The sequence below is a fragment of the Pezoporus wallicus genome, unplaced genomic scaffold (assembly GCF_028554395.1).
Source record: "Pezoporus wallicus isolate ANWC-B61680 ecotype Strahan unplaced genomic scaffold, APGP_CSIRO_Pwel_v1 scaffold_7107, whole genome shotgun sequence".
Classification (NCBI taxonomy): domain Eukaryota; kingdom Metazoa; phylum Chordata; class Aves; order Psittaciformes; family Psittacidae; genus Pezoporus; species Pezoporus wallicus.
In genome coordinates, this window is record NW_026642114.1 from 3,390,909 (window position 1) to 3,412,873 (window position 21,965).

Here is a 21,965-nt window from a genome sequence, read left to right on the forward strand (position 1 = left end):
TCTTTCCTCCCTTTATGTGTTCATTCCAAGTTCTCCAAGCATCCGCAATGGTGTACAGTATAACCTGTCCTTGCAGATCAGGAGTGCAGGAGCACAAAGCTTTTCTTTCAGTGTCAGGGAACCGAGGCAGGGTGTGGGAAAACTTCACGGAGCCACTCATCTACAGAAAGACTGCTAAAATGCAGGACAGCACGAAATAGAACTGGCAAAGGTATGTGCTTGGCAGTCATAATACTTGAGGGAATTAAAAAAGCATGGGCAGCAGCAGATCTAAAGCTGCTTTATGTACAGCTGTTCCCAGGGAAAATAGAGCACCCCAACACATTGCCTTTGGCCTTTACACAAGATCGCCCACTCCATCATGCAAAGCGCATCTCTGCCTGTGTTCAAGACAGCTCATGTCTTTTGAATCACATGGATCCAAATCAGCATAGCTTCACTATCAAGGATTTGCCTAAACAGAAATACACATTGCACAACTGTGGTTAGTGATGTTGACAATTCCGAGGCTAGATAAAGAAAGCCAAATAATTATGGGAAATTAAATTGAGAGGCCCTTGCAGGAAAAGATTTTTACCTTATAAAAGGTACTAGAGCCCTCACTGAGCAAGGGACTAATCATGGGGTATGCTGGAGTATGGCCCTCCTGTATTGAGTATCTTAGTAATAGCTGTTACAGCATTTAACAACGGTACATAAAACACTCTAGAAAGAGGAGGGTTGAATTTATAGTTCTCTGAGATAAAGGGCTCTGAATGCTGCTGCCCTTCACATTCCAGTCTTCACAGGAAACAAAAGCAGTTATCAAAGAACACCCAAGAAGCCCTTCCAGTTTTTGGTGCCGTACCACTTTCTTGTCTCTGAATTTTGCTGACTGTACTAAAACTGCTGTGAAAAACAGATCCACATGAGGTGGTAGGCATTCTGCAAGGCAGCTTCCCTTGAAGATAGTCTTTTGAGGACGGTGTGATAACTTTTACAAGTAAATATTCATTCTTTGGTATCTGAGTAAAAGTTATGGCTTAAATTTTCTAAAACAATCCACAACAGAGCAGATGAAGTCAGTGTTGGCAAGGCAGCACCGTAAATACCTACAGTTGCACACATGTGGAAATCCAGCCTTCTGACTGCAACTGGGAGTGAGGTTGTCAGGAAAATACAGGCACAAATAATTATACTTTCAATGTTGCATTCACGCTTTCACTTGAGCACAAAGCAGGGCTCCTAAAAATGGTGTTGCCAAGCCTGAGCTGGGACCCATCTTTGTTAGCATTACCTGGTCCAGGTCATTCCGTAAGGCAATTTTGCTTGTTACAAGCTCATGGGCAAGGTCATCATTCTCCTGCTCCAGCCGCATGCTTGCTTCTTGGAGCCTGCGGTTTTCCCTCTGCAGAAAGAAAGGAACAACCAGAAAAAGAAGTTAGTCTTTATCAATATTAAAGAGCAATAAGTGAATATATTGTGTGTGTAAAACACTGAGAAGGCAAGAGTGCACATTAAGACAGGACTGCTGCTCTGGGAAACAACAGTGAATTAAGCCAGCAGTGCAAATGCAGCTATTCCACTTACATCCCAATGGTTGTGTTTGTGTCGCGTAAGTGACACACTGACTGTAGGGTTTCTCTGTCAAAAGTAAACAGTCCTCTCTGCAAAAGCACTTGGTTTCTGCTTACTCGTTATCAAAAGAAATTAGGCAGATAAAATCCCACCCAGCAGTAGTGAACAGGGACCAAATAACAGATACTCATCATAATGTTTCCAATTGAAAGTAAAGCTGTCCTGCTCCTTTATACAAATTTCTGTCTGCAGAAATCCATAAAACCAGTACATTTTGTATATGATGTAGTGCCAACTTCCCATCTTCCGTAAGACAGTAAAGAAGAGTATTTAGCAGGGAACTCCCTACAGCTCATATAATCTGTATCATCACCATTTGTGCACTTTCTCTGCAACATGCGCCAGGATAACAGTGCATGTTTTGCAGGATACCTGCTGAGAACAAATGCCAGATGGAGACGTGGCCTCACTCCCTGAGCACAGGCCCACAACCTGCTTGGTGGGCAAAACATGGAACACAAAATGAAAGACTTCAAGACTGCGGGCCCTGGTTCTTGTCACACTGCACTCCTTACCCACTCTGCACAGGCAGAAATGACTACAGAGAGCACAATTAGAGAAGGTAAATACACAGGAGAATGAGCAGTAGTGATTCTTGTTTCTAAAAATCGGTTTCAGTTATTGCTCTTCTAGGGCTGAGAAATGGAATCATATTAAAAAGATGTTTGTGTGTTACAGAATGACAGAATCAACTAGGTTGGAAAAGACCTTTAACATCATCAAGTCCAACCTTTATGTCAAGACTGCCAAGTCCACCACTAAACCACGTCACTAAGGGCCTCATCTACTCATGTTCTGACCACTTCCAGGGATGGTGATTCCATCACTTCCCTGGGAAGCCTGTTCCAGTACCTGATCACCCTTTTGGTGAAGAAATTTTTCCTAATATCCAACCTAAACCTCCCCTGGCACAACTTGAGGCTGTTACCTCTTGTCCTATCACCTGCTACTCAGGAAAAGAAACCAGCCGCCTTCTCGCTCCATCCTCCTTTCAGGTAGTTGTAGGGAGTGATATTCATCTTTGGAAGAACACAGCCAGGTGGGACAAATAGAGGTGCCCTCCTCAAATGGATTTTAAGAGAGCAAAAAATGTGCTGGCCTTCAGTCACACAATTACTCCCTATCTTTCAAACTAAAAGAGACTGTAAAGGCAATCTGTGTGCTATGGAAACTCAAAGAGAAATACCAAGTTCCTATGGAAACTCACAGGTGGAAAAACAATAAATAACCTACATGCTGAGACTACAGAAAGGACCTGTGCTTATATTCTCCAAGACAAAACAGTGAATATATATCAGCACTTAAGACAGCAAAAAAATTTACAAGAGTTGTTCAGTGAATGCCTTCCTACAAAATGTGATTTCTTTGCATAAGCACATTAATGACGTGTCTTCACTTCCTCCTGCTCAGATATTTTTAATTTCCAAACTCACCAACATGAAACTGCAATTTTTGTTTCTGTTACAAGAAGATTTTGCAGACTTCTCTTTAACAAAAAAAGACAACTACAACTCTTAAGAGGATGCTAAAAAAAGGTCTCTTCTGTGTGGGAGCTTCCCCTGTGCCAGGAAGCAGAACCTCTACAAATACTCCTTAATGTGACCCTATTGTGTAACTAGACTATGCACTGCCCTGTACAGGAAAGTATGTTTGTTTCCTTTCCAAAAGACCATACTTTAAATAACTTGTTTTGTTACTGAAACAATAAAAAGTAAGTAAGATACTTTTGTTTCAACACAGTTAAAATAACCACTGCCAAAATACGCATAACTTTGGGGATTTTTTTTATTTTAATTGCACTGTATTCTGTTTGGGACTTTTTTTAGAAGTAAAATTCTTTTGTAAGGATAATATAAACCTCAGAGTGTAAAACCAAACTGCAGTCAATTAAAGGAAAGAAAAAAGGCCCCAATGTGTCTTTATCTCTGTATTTTGGTCAGACCATCTTAGAAATGTTGATTTTATAGACATAGCTCTGCCAGCAAGTAGCTATCAAAAGTGACTTGAATTCATGTAAAAACTGGGACCAGATCAAGATAGTATCGCTGCCAGGTGCTGCAGTACCAATACCTTTCATAGTGATGTTGCTCGGAGGGAGAAATCAGGAAATTCTTAATACTTCCACAAATTAATCCAAAAAGAGGTTTGCTTTAACATTTTTGCTATGCTTTCGCCAAAAGCTTCAGTGTCCGCAAAGCAAGCCGCACAACGTGAAGTTCAAAGTTCCTGCTTTGCATTCGCAGACAAGTGGGTAAGCAAGCTTACATGGTTGGAAATGCAATATCCTCCTCTTAAACTAGAATTTACATGGCATATAAGTTAAAGATCTCTTACCTTGGTCTATCCAGTCAATAGCTAAGAAATGTTTTTATCTCGTTCACCATACTTCTAATTTCCAGCTGAAAGTCTCTTCTAGGACCACCTTTACTCTTCCTCCACACAGGGCACTGTGCCAAACTAGGCGGTTTGTCTTTTCCAGCTCCTCCTCCCAAATTTAGCAGTGAACAACTGCCTTCTTCCTCAGGAGGAAACTATTAATCTGCTTAAGCCTAAATAAAACCTAATGTTACACAGTACAAAAATAGCAAATAGAACTTTTCATATGCAGCATATTTTCAAAGGCCCTGAAATATTTATTTACAGGGTTTTATAAAATACCATTCACAATGGCATAAAGTTCAACAGATGGAGCTCGTTTGTTACAGCAGGACTCACATCACAGATAGCATTTTGTAACCTGGCATAAGCCAACTAATCAGACCTGCTAGTTGTCCTTGGTGTGAACAGAGAGCTTCCTGCCATTTCTCCACGCAGCACTAACAATTTACTATGACAACCATTTCCTTCTCTTCAGCGTAGTTTCTACAGTTCATAAAATAAGAAATTCCTCTTTCCCAAATTCCTCCTCCTGTCTACAAAAGGCAGATGGTGAACTCTTGATTAGCTTTTAAAAGGAGGGTACTGCATTTCCAAAATGGACAAACACTGCCGATACATACAAACACAAATCAACTTACCTCCCGTAAAGTCACAGACCAAACACTGCTTTCAACCATTGGTGTAAAGACAGTGAAAACAGGATATGAAATAATTTTTAATACCAACAAAAACAGAAAAAAAAAAAAAAAGTTGCTGATTCTTCAGTGGGGTTTCGGTTCTGAGTTTTTAAGAGGGTATAATCCAGCTTCCATCACACGCTGGACAGAAAGAAGGAGGCAAATTTGAAAGCCAAAGCAAGCCTCAGCTCAGGAAGACTGAAATGTTGAACTCCACCCTCTGCTCCCCTCCAGCCAGCACCAAGGAGCAAATCCTGACAAGATTAGTGGCGATGATGCATCCTCTCTGTGCTGCTACTCAGGCAGGGTGTAACGAGTCACAAACCTTGTTAAGCAATTCAGCGTCACGTTTGCTGATGAGCAAACACCCAAACCCTAGATCCTGGGCATGAACAGATCCTTAGTGGCAGAATGCAAACACTGATTAAAATTAACTTCTCTGGATGTGAGCAAATTGAAGTCTTCATAACCCATTGGAAAGGGCTCTTGATGGCAGAGTTGCTCTGAAGGAAAACCCTGTGAACCTCCATCTAGAAATCCAAAAGGCTTTTACAGCAAACTATCCAGGAAAACCTCTCATGGGAAGCAACACAAAGGCTCCTGGAGGTGGTTTGTGTTTTCTGTTTGTTGACTCTGGAGCAATATTCCCAAAAAGTGCCCCAGCACACTTCTTTTTTCTTTTTTCTGTTTTTAATTTTTTAAACCACAACCAACGATCCACACCAAGAGTTATCTCACACTTTTCCTCATGACGGGTACCATTCAGTTACCAGGACTCTGAATAAAAATGACCAGTGTATGAATTTTTGCTTCCACTTCAAATACACAAAAGGCTAATTATGTCCAAGTTACACATTTATTCAGACAGAAAACTTCTCTGTTGCACAACAAGTTCTACAGAGGAAAAGGCGTTTCTACCCTCAGAACAAAGCAGCTTGCAAAACTCCAGCCCTTCTTTGTATGGTTATATCCTCTTTATTTTAAATCAGGAAGTCCCAAGCCCAACTCTGGTAATTTCTCATCAAGTCAACCAAAACCCTGTTATACGAGGTGTTCTCAAACACTGAAAAAAATCCAACCCTGTAATGTATATATAAAAATATCAGTCTGGACTACGTTTACTACTTTTTCTGCCATGCAACCAAGTTTTATTCCTGGCTTCTATAGGCAATCTGCAATTTATTTGAACCAAAAGTCATGAAATTTGGTGACAAACAGCAATTTGGAACATATTTACTTTCCACCTTTTAAAAATCTGACAAAACATGAGTGATAATCTGTTACAAGCAATGGAAAATAAAAGTGCCTATAAAAGCATATACATTTCTTAAATAATTTTTGTAAATACAGGAGGAAATGAACACACACACAAACAAAAAAAGGCACTCCTTAATACTGTTCTTTGGTAAGTCAAATCAACATGTAAAATATGAGCTGGGCAGGAAGTCCTGTGGCATATAACACAGCTCATTGCTGCACATGAATCTGACCTGTCAAGAAAATGCATCTGGTTTAATGGCAGGCCAGAAGCTGCAAAACCATCCCTTTTCTGGAGCTTGTTGCGAGTGTGGGGTCAGTGGGTTTCGAGGAGCCTCCTGCCTGGACATACCCAGCTGCTCTCAGGCAGGAAGTGTCTCTTTCCTGGCCTTTAACAGGAGGCTGCTTGGCCGCACTGTTCCTGTGCATGGGACCACTTCTAGGACCTGAGCACTGGGGAGAAGAGGAAGAAAGGGGCTGTGCCCTCACTGCTCTGGTTTGGTCCTGGTCTCCCCTAGATGCCCAGGTGAAAGTCAGACCGTCTTGCAAGAGTTGTGTTGGCTCCCGCAAGTTCCCTCCGCACTAGTGCAGCGAATGGCCCATCTCCTACTCAACAGTCCCATCAAGCCACAGGTCACACGGAGGTGTCTTACTTGGGACATCCTTCATCACAGCTCAGAAATGTCGGTGTCCCTGTGGTCCTGACGTATCTCTATTGGCAATAAAAACTGTAGCATACTGCAAACAACAAAATCTAACTAAAAACTATCAACATACTGAAAGCCTATTTCCTTCTTCACCTATGAGACTTGGTATTCTACAGGGATCTCCAGCAATCCCATTCCCTTCCTGGGCAGTAAACTAAAACCTCATTTTGTTCTGGGAAGAGAAACTGTAAAAATTACAAAGATGTAGGCCTTTAGGGCACAGCCTACACAGAGAGTGCACAAGGCCAGAGGGAGCTAACAGCAACACTGCACTCAGAGGCAGTACTGGCTTTTCAGCAGTGTAGACTCAGTCCTTTCCCAAACCAGGACTGGCTGGGCAAAGTCTAGAACTGATGCTGCCAAAATGAAATTAACTTCTAAATGCATAGGCTACAGAGCGATTATTTAAGGGACAAGCAAAGTTGGCTCCCCGCTTTCTGCCTGTGAGAAGCCACACAGTTGTGTTTCTTGCTGCCCTTTGCAAACACTCTTGAAATGTGGATTCCTACCAACCTCAGCTTGACACATTAATAAAATCGCACAAGCAAGACAAGGAACAGAGAGCACTTACAAGCATTTCTCCATGACACCCATCAGGTGAAGAATGCCTCAGAACTTTGAACTTAATGTGCAACTAAGCAGTTAGAGAGACTCTCTCTAACCACAGCATTGCTGAGTGGATCAGACCCAATGCGGCTCAATAAAAAAATATCACACAGTGAGTTTCAACAGTGCAAGCCAAAACCACGGGCTCTGTTCTGGCTGTGACAGCGGCCGAAGAGTCACTTTCTACACCCTCATTTGCAGCTTCCACAGGGCTTTAAAGAATCCTTATTTGTTTTCTAAGTATGTTTTGAATCCCATAGTGCTGTAAGTGAACCAAAACCAGTCGGTTCATCAGCAGCAGGCTGGAGGTTTTTTTCTAAATAGGTCACACTCACTGTTGGCTCTTAGCTGCTGCAGCAGTCCCAGTTCTCACAAACAATAATACCTACACCCTTTGACACCAAAAGAACTACAGTCAAACCAGTATTTTTCACAGGCAAATATTTTTAAAAATAACAAACGTCAGTTTTACTTTCTGTGTACCTTTAACTCACATTTACGAATGATGGCATAGTCTTAAACTACAGGTTTTCGTGCGGTGGTTTTCTGAGCATGGTGCACTTTCCTTACATTCTCAGACCACGTAAACCTGTTGCACCCTCTACGTTTATTTACTACTCCATGCTCCTTGTAGACACCATACCAACTGCAGTGTCACTTAACATGTTAAGGCATAATGAAAAACAGCAGGAATACAGTACAGGTATATGTAAGCAATGTCAATTCCCAGCTAACCTGGGCAGTGGGCACTGAAGTGCTTCATCTCTGGTAGCTTTACCTAAAGAAAACTGAATTTTTCAAACCAGGGTAAGCAATAAATAGATCCCGAACACCAAGTGAAGTATATGCTTAGAGGCAGAGCCTCCATCACACAAAAATCTATGGCAACAGAATGTAGCTGCGACAATAAAAGCAAATACATTGGAAAGATAAACAATGCTGATCCAAAATTAAAATTAAATTTTTTGTTTGTGAACTATCAAGCTATAATACTGATAACTGAACCTTTATTTCTCTGCTGTTTTAAGGCAGGATATTTATCACTATTAACTGTATTGCAGTAGTACCTTGGGACCCCGGGAAAGCTCTGGCTCCCACAGTACTAGGCATTGTATTAGCAAAAAATTACTGATGCTTGGTATTAACAGAGATGAATAACAAGGATCATATCAGTCAAGGAAGAGTTCATCTTCCAAAAGTCTCTGTGGATGCCACTGCACACAGCTTGTGCTAGAGCAATGTGTATTTTCTCCTTTTTGTGTCTGTAGCTGAGAATCACCCTTTGTTTCTGCATCTCATGAAGATCTCCCATAAAAGTGCAACACCAGGAGAGTTACCTACAAACATATAAACTGAAAGAAGAAAAATGTTATATGTGGCCACCTGCAGATGTCTTGAGAGTTACAAATTATGATTGAAATATTCCTGAAAAAACACTAAGGCCAAGTGTTCAAAGTGCTTGTTCCAGAAGGGGGGGATGAGTTTCACCTGCCACTGAACTTCCCTAAGGTCTGCACTGGCATATCCCAGAGAGGCGAGCACAGTACACACAATTCTGCTTAATCACTGGAACAGGGTCACTCCCTGTGGGATTCAGCCAATGAAACAGGTTCCCACAGAGCACCTCCCGTACCTGGTATCTGTCCATGGGATCTTCCTGCTGCAGCTGACTCTCTCGCATCGTTTGGTACTCTCTCTCATATTTCTTCAGCTTTTTTGTTGGCACCTGTGAAGCAGATTTGGAAAACATGCATTTAAAGACTAGCAGAACACTGGAAAGCCTGTCTGAAATCTCTTCTTACAAACAGAAAGCCGAGGAAGTGCTGGAAAGCCAATGCTGAATAAAGTTACTCCCCCTTGTCACCCGTCCCTGATCAGCAATCCATATCACACACTTACCAACACAGTTCACATGGACAGAAATCTTTCTGTATGTACTGCTGTTAATTATTCAAATACTTAAAGGAAGAGTGAAGTAGAGACATTTCAGTAAGAGTAGCAAGAAGAAAAAAACATCAACAACAGGAGTGAGAGAACAGGAAAGGGGAAAATATGCTTTGACGTGTATGATTCACCAAACAATGCCTTAGCAAGAGCCCTGTTAAAACTGTGACTAGAAAAAGGAGTGTTCATACAAAAGGACCAGACAATTTCCCAGGAGAGATCCAGGAAATGGTTTTTATTGCTGAGAGTATTAATGTCTAAATTATAGCTTGGCACCAATGCTCTCATGAAGACTGTCATCAGACTCCTCCTAGTCAAAGGTGGAGACGCTGCAGTGCTCGCTCCCAGCCACAGCAGGGAAACAGTGAGGCGACTACACAGAAATCACATGCAAATTCAGTAAACCACCCTGCAGAAAGGTAAAGTCCCAGCCGGCCTGATTCTGGGAAAATACAGCTTCAATTTGAAAAAAGGAACACAAAGAACACTTGTGTTCTTTTAAATAAAGCATGGAGATTCTGTGCTTTACTTTCACCTTTTAATTGGGTACACAGCATCATAGGAATGATCTCATCTCCCTCTGGGGAACTTTGATAGCTTTAGTCTGTCCCCACCATACAAAAAGAAGCTGGCCCTGCTAAGTGTTGGGATCCCCAACATCACATACCATCATAACATGCTATTCCTGTATCTGTTATGCATGTATCTGCTCCTCTTGTCTGTATTGACTGTGTCTAGCTAATTGCTGGTGTGAGAACATGCCACTGTCACCTTGCCTTAGGCAAAAAATTACTGCCAATGAGTAGAGATACATGTTTACATGCAGATTTGGTGATGGTGTGGCCTGTGGTGAAGGATGGTCCTATGCTCTCCAGCAAGCAAACAGCACAGCAACAACTTTCTTAGCCATACTAAGTAATAAAACATACCCAAAACAGGGATCAAATCATGAAAGGTGTGAGCATCAGGGTGTAAATACCATGTCGCAACTCAGAAAATAGCTTCCATGCTTTTTGAAAGAATATTGTGATTTACTGCTGTTAGTATCTATTTATGTTACAGCCTTGTCTTAATTGGAAAGTAGTACCTAAATATAGTGAAAGTGTATCTTATTAGGGGGGAAAGGGGGAAATTCCTATTAGCAAACCAGTCCATAGTAATCCACTTATCTCATAAAACAGAAGCTTGAAAAGGTATGCTTAATAACTTTGGCAGGGACTATTGCTTCCCTCTTACTGTCTATTCAGCCACATTACTCAAAGGAGTTGATAATTTATTACAGCACTTTCTTCTCTGGATATAGACTAATAAATGAAAAATATTTAAAAGCCCATTTCCATATTCTCCAATTTAATTCCCTGGAACAGTCTGTGAATTCAACAAGGGCGTTCTTTGTAAGCCCTTCCGTAAGTAAGTGCATCATGCCAGCTATGCTTCAGTCTTCATGGACTGATCCTGAACAAAGTGCTCATAAATCTGCTGTAAAAGCTTCTGCAATATTGATTTCTTCTTTCTTTAGCACCATGGGGTATATTGGCTGGAACTGATGGTTATCAAATTTAGAGACTCTTATGGTTTATAAACATTGCTCATCTGTTTATCTCAGTATCTTATCTCCTTGACTTGTTTTATTTTATTGTGTTCAAGCATAAAATCGTGTCACAACTAGTACACAGAGAAAAAGCCATGCGGAGCATCTTAATAAAACATCTGTGCAGAACTGAACAAGCAAAACCTCTTTCAGACAAAAACCTAGCAGACTCCTGCACTGAACACTCAAATTCCTCACTGCAGTGAGGTGATATGTGACAGGTGAGAAACAAAAATGATTTGGTTTTAGCTGTCCCCATGTTCAGACAGGCAGGGCTGGAAAAATCCGCTTCACCTTCTCTGGCAATCCTGAGCATGGGCAGCATGCTGGGCATCGGCATCCACTCAGCTCCAGGAGACCTTCCCCTCACTCTAAATTTTAGCTGTGTACAGACAGTTCAGCCTGACCTCGCTGGATTAATAAATCACACACCTGTGACTCCTTCCTCCAAAATGTTTTATTACTCTAATGAAGCTCAAGCACTCAGAGGAGGTAGTCATCATTATGTTCATTTGACAGCATAGGAAATGGAAGCAGAGATGTAAAGTGATTTCCTGAACATACTGAAGACAGCCAGAGGCTGATGCAGACAGAAAAATCCTATTACCCAATTTCTCATTTCCAGCTTCGCCACAATGCCAGACTGAGCGTAGTATCTCTTTCCAGGATTTCCAGTATCTTCTTTTCTCTTATCTAGCACTGCATAAACAGTCCAAAACTATATAATCCCATCACACTGACAGTGTTTCAGTATTCTGTGATCTCTGCACTCTTTTTCCTCTCTGCTTCTCACCTCAATGTGGAAGGGGGGAGGGGGAAAAAAGAAAGAGAAAAAAGCCAATTAACAAAACGTGCAATGCTTTTCTTTCTCATTCTTTGAAGCAGGTGACTTAAACTTCTGTTTCAGTGGTGATGGATATGCTCAGTATTTCAAGATTGAGGCAGGGACCTGCATCCATCCAAAGCCAAGGTTACACTGTGCTGATGACTGATTGCAGAAGACTCCCAAGCTTGCTTTTGGTGAGCAATGACAGCAACCACAGACACTGGCTACAACGCAGCTTCCCTTTTATCCATCCATCCATCCATCACACACATCCCAGGCTGCGATCCCCATGGTAAGCCCAGACTCTTCCCACTGCTGCAAAGCAGGACCATTTCCAAGCACATGTTAATGCCTGGGAGCCCACTCCAGTGGTGGTGGGACCAGCCTGAGCTCACTCAGCCTTGGCTCAGTCCTTGCACACAGACAGGAGTACCAGCTGCAAGAGGCTTTCACAAAAGTACTGTTACGTGTGCCCTTCTTGAGGAAATATGAGTTAGGCTTGTGCATACTCAATTTTCGTCACATTATGATTTAAAGCAATACTAAAAGCACGTGAATTTCAAAATGACGCTTGGTTCTGTGAAATACGTCACATGAAAACTGTAAGCTTTAAACAGAACCCCAGCAGATTAGCAATGCCACATCTCAGATCGCACTCATCGTCTTAGTTCAGACTCAAAGTTGTATCAATTTGTTCCAGGTAATAATTCCTATTTAAAAGACAACTAAATCAGGTTCAAGGAAGGACAAAATAGCTCTATTTAAACACTTTATTAGGCCAAATTAAGGCCTAATAATTATTTTTTTTAATGTAAAAAAAACAAACCACCACATGAAGAAACTGTCTCAGTGCTCTACTGGTCTGTGCTGTCATTGCTATGGGTAACTGCATTACCTCTTTCTTAAAATGTGGTTGCCAAAAGGCATGAAGAACTGTCCTGCAGTATCTGCCACTGGGAATAAGATTCGGAAGTAGATAAGCAATTTATTTTTGTTTGGGAAGGGTGCAGTAACGAAATGAATAAACACGTTGACACAATAGACTTGTCTCTTGGCTTAGACTTTAAAGGGGGTGAGTGGGATGTAAGCATTAGGTATTATGCAACACAATCTGAACAACTGTATCCCCAATGAGGTATTAGCCACAAGCATGAAACCTGAGAGGAAAAAGTGCAGATCACAATTTCTCACAAAATTCCATTTGTGCTGAGTAGTCTGCAGAGAAGAAAATCTGGAACGTTCATTTGCAGAAGAAAATGTAGGGATTAAAATCAGCTGCTACCTAAAGAAAATTCACAAGCTGAAGCACAGCTGGAAGAATTCCCATTTCTCCTTTTGTCACCGTGTGGTGAAGGGCTTGCTGATAACAAGCTGTTTCGCCACAGGTTTGAAATTAAGTGGAACAGCCCTCATCGGTGTTTCACCTACCTACAGCAGTGTATTCAGATGTCCCCCACTCTAAAACACACCATAAATCTCATTAAACATAGTCTAAGCCCTGGTTTGGGGGCAACGTGATCACAAAGTTTTGTGAAGCAACCCTTCAGACACCATCTGATTCTCACATTAACCTTATTGCAACTGGCTTTGGGCAAGCTTGCAGCGCAAAACCTGCAGTGCTTGGGCTGATGAGCCACCTTCTCATCACAGTGGACAAAGGTGGGTCCATGGTGCTATTATTCTGCTTGAGCTTGTGTGTTGCGTACAGCACAACAAAAGCCCCAAATATCAGATGCTATTTTACCATCTACGCTGGCAGGAAGGAGATGTTCCCTACAATTCCTTGGAAACATACATTTTGTTGTAGAGATCATCTGCTCAATTTGTGCCTGTCTGAATGCCTGCTGCAGAACAGCATCTCTCTCCACCTTGCAACTGGAAAAAAGGACTAACAGAAATGCTCTTTATATCGGCAAAGCAGCCTGTTCCACATCAGCGCACCTAAGTAGCCCTTCCTTGCAGAGGGAGAGTTTTCCTCCTTCTGCAAGTTACTTCATTGCCAGCTCTATAGGTGTAAGAACCTCCTGAAGAGAGTCTTCAGGATAACACAAATCCAGTCTGAAAGCTGGCTGGAGGCAAAGGAAATCAGCTTTGCTCTCTTTTTCTATTTTTTAATTTATCCACATCAGTCCATTATCAAAATACCTCAACTGCACCCGAGGCTCCCACAGGAATTCATAAAGACAAGGGAGAGGCTGGTTGCAAAATTTGCAGGGTACCTGCACAATTTGCTGTGATTCAAAATGGCAGCAGCCACAGTCAGTGACGCTGGATGATTTCCAACACCAGATCCCTTTGTCAGATTTTTATCTGACGTATTTCCATTCATCTCAACCTCCTGAACCTGGCATAGCACATTATTCTTCTACAGCCCTGTGGTTTAAAGATCTGATCAACTAAGTTAGAAAGCTGAGACTGAGAGATATTAAATAAACCTCACTGTACAGCAACCTAGTGTCAACACAGGAAAAGAGAACAAAATTCAGATTCCCTGAATCTAAACACCGGCTTTGTACTTTTGCACTCCCCTACAGTGCTTGCGTTTGAGAGGCACATATATTGACTGCAAAAAAAAAAAAACGGAAAGGATGTTCGGCTTGTGGCACAGAGTCTTCAAAGCACTCCCTTCGCAGATCTCTGGTTTTCAGCATTCAAAAATTCATTTTCACTTTGAGATATGGAGGGCTCATTATCCACTTCAGCTCTATTTGTTTTAGCAAAAAAGAGCACCCTGAGTGGCTTAAAAGCAGTGTTTGGAAATGGCTGATTATTTTGTACACTTGCAGCTGATGTCTAGTAGCTCACCCAGACAAAAGTGCTTCCTGTCACGTACAGATAAGGGCTTTAGGATTGAGATGCACACCGTGAAAGGAAACAGCTATATCCACTATGTCAGCAAGCACCCATTTTGCATTTAAATTGCCTCTAGTCAACAGGAGTACTGTGGATACCAATACTTGAAACACTTGAGATGAAAAACAGCTGTGTACAGGTCATTTTTATTATCTGACATAACTTAAGAACGCCTGAACCATGAGATCTCTGCTACAAAAGACTGTAATGGGCTAAATGAAACTACCCATATACCCCAAGCCTGCACATTAGGATCAGGTAACTGGGGGAACTGACGCTCTGAGGAGCCATCTAGGGCAAGGCCCTGCTCTGGACAACAGAGTTACTATGAAGAGCAGCAGTTTTTCCAGCACAGAATTTATTCATTGGTTTGTACCTCATACCATAACAATTCCAAGTGATTTTGTGTCTTACATACACCTTTTGCTATACAGCATTTGGTGCTAAAGGCTTTATATGTCTGCTTAGTGACTGTGCAAAATCCAGCCCACAGCTCTTGCCATTTAGAGGTACATCATTCATTTTGATTTAGATCTAACCCATGCCCACAACAATTTTAGAGCTTTGGCTGCATTTCCTGGCACACCACAGCAATAGAAGGGAGAGCTGGAAGGCAAGTCACCATCCCTGTGACAACAGTATCAGAAATTCAGGAAAAAGTCCCCAGTAATTTTCTTGCATCACTTGGCAAAGAAACCACTGCTCCTCGCTACACTGTATTAGGGTTCATTTCCTACCTTGTTTATCCTGAAGCTAACACAGACCTACCTCATAACCACACTTAAGAAAATTGCCAACACAAGGGTAGCAACTGGTCAATAACCAGGTTCAAAGCACCGGTATTACCAAGGCTGTGAAACCTGTCACATCAAACATATTTAAGTCCATGGAGTCCACAGCTTTCACCTAGTAAACCCCTGGCTGAATATGTGCTCTGAAACGTGCCATGAGACTGGTGAAACCAGCTGCCCGTCAGACTGGGTTCTGACTCTGCTGAGTTCCCAAAGCACATCTTGTCTCCTGTCACCCTCTGTGCCCAGCACAAGAGGAAAAAAGAATCTACTTCCTGAGATGGAAGATGGGTGCTAGGTAGCAACACTGAACCAGGTGCCCAGGTAAGCTATGTTCATCAGTAAAGGACCCTGCTCTACTCTTTGAACACACATTCCGTGTGTTAGTATTATTTAGAACAATTCTGTGTCATAGTATCAAGAAAACTGTAATGCTGTCACACTTTACAATTGTATCTTTAAACTCACCCTCAAGCTTCTCTGATGTGCTTGGTGCTAGAACACCCTTCATTACTTTTATAAACATTTCAAACGCACAAGCTTCTAAAAGCAATTACTTTTAGTGCATTACTCCACCAGCAGAAAATACATAGCTTTCCTATATTAAAGTTGAACCGTTATATACTTACACTAAGGGCTCCACAATCCCTTCTGTTATATCAAATACTTTTATCTCTCCTCAGCGCCTAACACAACTTTTACCACCTCTTCTCAAAAGCCTTGCCTTTTTCTACTTGCCCAGCTCCATAAGCACAAATGCTAAAACCCTAAAACAAAATTTCTTTAAAACTGCAAATTAAATGATCAGCATTTTGAAAACACAAGTGGCTTGCATGATATCAGAAACACTCACTGACAATCTCTGTGTGCTTCTTCTCACCTATGCACTTAGCTTCTGTGATCTCTGAGGTAAAAGACAAACAAATACGATCTCTTTCTTATGCCACATTATTGTAACTTGGGATTACTTTGGTGGCTCTACCTTGTAGCCGAAGTACAACAGTTTGTATACACATTGAACTTTGTCTTGGCATAGCTAACATGATACTCTGACATCAAACCATCTGGATTTTTCTCAGCAGAAAAGACAACCGTACAGCTTTAAAACTTCAGTGACCAGTGCAAGCAGTGCTCCAGTCTACAGGCCTGGCTTTCTTTATTGTGAGTTCATGTTGACACAGCTAGAAGGAAGCAATAAAGAAAAAATGTGCATAATGAAGGGTTCATGAAGGCATAAACTGAACAAGATAAACCCCACTGAAATGTATTTTTCAAACTCGGCACTGTATGACAAATCCTTTTGAGAACTGGGTTCAAAAAGAATCAAAATAGTTACAGACAATGAAGACAGAGTATTTTTAACAACTAACACATTCACCTACACAAACTTTCTAATCCATCTTCTAGTGATTGAGAAATTAGGCTTCTGCAAAGATATTAACTGCCTTTTCATCTAGTTTCAGCACTCCTTTCAAAGTTGATGAACACAGTGATCATGGAGACACTGACAGAACACCGATAAATACATGTACTTTGCGTCTGCTATGATTACACACAAAGTTTTGGGGTTTGTATATAGCTTTACTAAGGTGTGATATATTAATGGCAATCTACAAGAAAAAACAAGTGAGATAAGAAAGCTGAAGGCTCAGAATTCAGGAGCTTCAGATCTTTCATATGACCCACTGCATTTTCTCATCTTAATATGCTGACTACTGTATCTGACAGACTTGAAGTGGCTCTATCAATCTCACCTGACCTGTGGGGAGACAAATAAGTTAAATTTATTCTAATTTATTCTTTATTCTAATTTAACCATTTTTTTTCCCAGTTAAATGTTGAAATATGGCCTTGTGAAGTAAATCATTACCTGCTCTTCTTTAATTGCAAAGATTCATGCTAATGCTCAAAACGTTCAGGGTCATTATAACTAAAGACCTAATGAACCAATAATGTCTTGAAACTTACTTCAGATTTCTTCTCCCGAATGGCCTTGTAATGATGACAGAAACAGAAGCAGTTTCTTGAGTGCCAAAAAAACTTGTACCAATTTTCACAGAATTCTTTGTAAGAATGAAACGAGGAAGCTCCAACATACTGAAATGTCCTGCTATTGAACATTCAATCACACAGATGCCATCTGCATTTATAAAATGTCTATTTCAAACATTGCTTAAATAATTCCTTCTTGATCCAGTAACAATAAGAGGGCAGCAAAACTGTTTTCGAACATGAAGAAAAGAGAAAACCAGAAAATAACAGAGGTTGTTAATTAGGAACAAATAAAATAATAACTGAAATTAAATGCAGAAGAAAAAAGTTTAAGTTCTTTTTTGAGTGTCATTAGACTGGACTTGATTTTAGACCATATTGAAAACAAGAGGATTCCAAAGTGTTGTTCATACGCATTAATAATGAGAGCTCAAAAAAAATTATGATTCAGACAAGTCATAACTGTCCAGAAAATAGCTCAGCTCTGTTGGAAACCAGGCTGCAGGGTTTTATGCAGAGCAGAAGTACTGGCAGAACTAAGGGATGACATCTCTCTGGTCCACCACTGTTCATATTCAGTAATCTTTATCCAGTAGAGATTCACTTAGGCCATAAGAAAACTCTACATTACCAATATTTAAGAACCACAAATAAACTTTCTGGATGACTTTGGTTGGTTAGTTTAAACCCAGAAACCCGCACAAATGCTCTGTGGAGCTGATAGGATCCAGCTGATAACTAGCATAGTAATTATAGCAGATAACCAGTAGTAGATAACTGGTGTAACTGGTTCCATGCCAGCATGATTTCATAAACTGTAGCTCTCATTTTATTCTTTATCTACAGGCCAGATTGATAAAAGTGTCTTTGCACTTGTAACAGTCTTCTCTAGCACTGGAATCACTACCACATGATAGATTAAAAAAAAAAAAAACAAAACAACCCCAAAAAACAACTCAAACCCCAGAAGAGTACCCGATAGCCATAAAGAATGAATTAAAAAGCTTCCGAAATGGGTCAAAAAGCCATTGTGAGAGGGAATCATTATTCAATGGCATTTTTCATTTTGGGCGAATGACATTCTAAAGGGTGTCTTCTGGGAATCATAAAAGATTCAGCACTATCAAACATTACATCAGTGGCCTGGAAGTGAAAAATATAGCCCTGCTAATAAAATCTGCAGATGACATATGGATAGAAAGAGCAGTAAAGAAGAAGGAGGACCAGAAATTGCCCACGCATGTTCAAATTCTTGGAAATAGCTTACTCAAGTGAAACACACCACTGTGCTCACTCCAGACCAAAGGTATGCAGGGCTTAACTACAGAACAGAGCAGTAGATGTCCCCCTGGTGTTGAATCTTGTGAAGAGATGGGATCAGTCCCATTGGACTTTTGCAAAAGTCTGAAAACTTTTCTGCTCTCTGGGAAGAACGGGGTTCGGGACTGGGAGGCACATGCTGTGAAAGCTGCCTGCCATCAGAAAAAACAAGATGACCAGGGAAGTTTCAACCCTGGAGCATCACTGGAATACTGCATCTAGTCCTGGGAGAGGCAGTTGGGGAAAAAATTGAGAGGATGTGGAGCAGAGCCACTGAGCTGTTTTGTACAGGGTGTAAATGCCTCACAGAAAGAAATTTAAGAACTCAAGCTCCTCAGTCTGCACAAGAGAGCACAGACAGCTGAGCTGGTCACAGCACGTAAGTACGTTCACAGGAATGAAGTAAGTAATGGTACAGAATGCTGTACTCTGGCACAAAAACGCATGCCAGATTCAAGATGTGAAGATGAAACCAGAATAAATGTGAGAAATTAGAAGCATATTTCGAACAGTGAGAGATTAACAGATTACCATGGAAAACTATACCTTTCCCATCTCCTGTTACACTCAAATGAGAGCTGGATGCTTTTCCAGAAGAGCATTTAACAGAGTTTTTAATTTTAAAAGAATCCTACTGGAATGAAGTTGGGTGGAAGGGATTAACCATTTCACCTGACATGCTGTCTGTGCTCTTTGTAATGTTGCCTCATGCACATCTAGCCATTGTCACTACAAGGGCATGCTGCTCATTCGTGTTGTCATCTGTCGTAGTTTAAACCCAGTCAGCCATAAATCAGCCACGCAGTCTCTCTCTCACTCCCCCCTTTTTCTTCCCCCGCTCCCAGAGGGATGGGAAGGAGAACTGAAAGAATGTAACTCCCACAGGTTGAGATAAGAACAGTTTAGTAACTAAGGTATAACACAAATCACTACCGCTACCACGAATAATAATAATGATAAGAGAAATAACAAGGGAAGAGAATACAATACCACCTGCTGACTGGTAATACCCAGCCTGATCGAGCACTGATACCTAGTCCAACCCCGCAGTGTACCAGCCTTCCGGGTAACTCCCAGTTACATCCTGGGCATGACGTGCTGTGGTATGTAATACCTCTTTGGTCAGTTTGGGTCAGGTGTCCTGTCTCTGCTTCCTCCCGGCTTCCCCTCCTCCCTGGCAGAGCATGAGGCTCACAAAGTCCTTGGTCAGACCAAACATCTGAGCGGTAACTAAAACATCAGTGCTGTCAGCGCTGTTCCCAGGCTGAAAGTCAAAAACACAGCACTGCACCAGCTACTAAGAAGGAGAAAAAATGACTGCTACTTCTGAACCCAGGACATCATCCAACACCCTTTTTGCACGAATGCTATCCAGACATTTGCTCCCCAGCCTGCACATATGATGGAGTTACTCCTGCTCAGGAAGAATACAGAGTTTTGCATTTGCCTTTGCTGAACCTCAGGAAGTTCCTCTCAGCCCACCGCTGCTGAGGGTCCTCTGATCAGCAGACCTACCTTGCCATGTGTCCACCACTTACTCTCCAGCTTTTGCCACCTGAAAACCAAGCTTTTGCCATCTGAAAAACAGGGTGCATCCTCTTCTGGTGTCTAGGTCTGAAGATTCTAAACAGTATCGGCCCCACTATCAACCTCAAAGTATGTTTAACCAGCTGCCAGTTAGACTTCAACACAGTGACCACTATACCTTGTGCTCCTGCCAGGCCACCCAGTTTTTCACCCACTTTGCAGTTAACACATCTGCTTTGAACATCCTCAATTTAGCTTCAGTGGGAAGTTAAGAGCCTAAAAATCATTGTGGCAGAGTCTGCTGGCATATAACCACAAATTGGTGTGTAATCCATAAAATGGCTGGTAATTCCTCTGAACAGTGAGCTAAACACAATAAGCAGGCATGCAAATGAAAATACCTTGAAGCTTTCCAGAAGAATGTCCTTCAACTCTGGATTAATAGGATTATACCACCTAGTACACCATTTTTATAACCCCTTGAGTCCAAGTTTTCTGTAGATAACTTGAAAACTGAAATTCCCTACAGTAATGCTGCTCAATTCTTGCACAAACTAGACAGCAGTCCACTTTTATATGCTGCTTTGCATGTCTGTGCAAAGTAGTTTCAGAATAACTGGAAATCTTGAAAGCAAGACCACACAACAAAACAACTGTGTGTCATGGTCACACTGCAATATGACTAATTCTGTTATATATGTTGGAGGATTGCTATCGTACAGGGTTGCTTTGGACCATATTTAGCAGAACCTTATCTCAGATCATCTACATCCTGTTTAATTGTCTAGTATTTATGTGCATCACAGCAATGCTACAAAAACACTGCTACACTTTCCACTGAAAAATTCACATTTGCCATTGAAAAATATGACTAGAATTGATGGGACCTGGACAGGAGTAGATAATCCTGATTTTCCTCCCGAAGTTCATTACCTGTGTGGCACTGGACATGTCAGAAGGCTACCACGCAGGGCTGACCTTTAGCGTAAGCAACCCACACCAGCTATCATCTGGGCCTGGTTTGGTTTCGGTATTTACTGTTTCCCACTTCATGTCGTAACACGTAGCTCTCTCCCCGTGCAAAAGAGACTTCTGAGTCCCCTGACCTATTGCACAACCCAAATGAACTATAACAAGTTACTAGTTGCAAGATTTCTGAACCACGCCACCAGCACCCTGGCATCCAAACTGCAGAACAGGATGAGAGCCTCGGATGAGCTGTTTTTAAGCAAACTTTTCTCTGCAACCAGAGCAGCACACTAGAAACTCCTTTAAAAATAAAGGAAACATACATTTTGCAAACAAACAAGATAAACTCCAGAGTGCAAAAAATACCTGTGCCAGTAACATGAACTCTCAGAATAAACAAAACCTCTGAAAATTCTTTCTGCGGAACGTTACTTTGCATACAGTACATACCTTTGCGCAATGTGGTAAAATGACCAGGACATAGTCAACAGGATTTGCCCAAACTTATCCCATTTGGCAGCTTATCCCACAATTAGACATAGCAACAGAGAGCTGAAAGAAACTTTCTGAGTCATCAGATCCCATCCCTTAGTAGTGCAGGCTCCCACGCACCATCTAATCCTATCATAATCCTGTCAAGCTTCATCTTAAAACCACCTCAAGTTGTCTGCATCATTATTTGCTTATTTAATATATATCAAAACCATTTAAAGGAGTAGTGAAGTATTTCCTATGTAAACCCTGCAAACCTCACATTTCTTACTTATTTACCAGTAAATAATGCACTGAAACATGTTAATACTCTTGCAGGAAGGTTGGAACTAGATGATCTTAAGGTCCTTTCCAACCCTAACTATTCTATGACTCAGGGAAAAAAGAGTTGATACAAACATATACGTAGACAAAAGT

General features: G+C 41.3%; 1 protein-coding gene across 8 annotated transcripts in view; it reads right to left on the reverse strand.

Moving 5' to 3' along the window:
* Positions 1 to 21,965, reverse strand: part of RABGAP1L (RAB GTPase activating protein 1 like) — a 221,024-nt gene that overhangs the window by 6,020 nt on the left and 193,039 nt on the right. For 6 of the 8 annotated variants that reach the window (XM_057427333.1, XM_057427332.1, XM_057427335.1 and 3 more), the window contains 2 exons: positions 8,877 to 8,969; positions 1,277 to 1,387 (listed from right to left, as the gene is read on the reverse strand). In XM_057427333.1, the coding sequence (XP_057283316.1) occupies positions 1,277 to 1,387; positions 8,877 to 8,969 (204 nt within the window). Of the gene's footprint in view, positions 1 to 1,276; positions 1,388 to 7,525; positions 8,596 to 8,876; positions 8,970 to 21,965 lie in introns of those variants that run through there. The other 2 variants (XM_057427339.1, XM_057427334.1) reach the window with 2 other exon arrangements.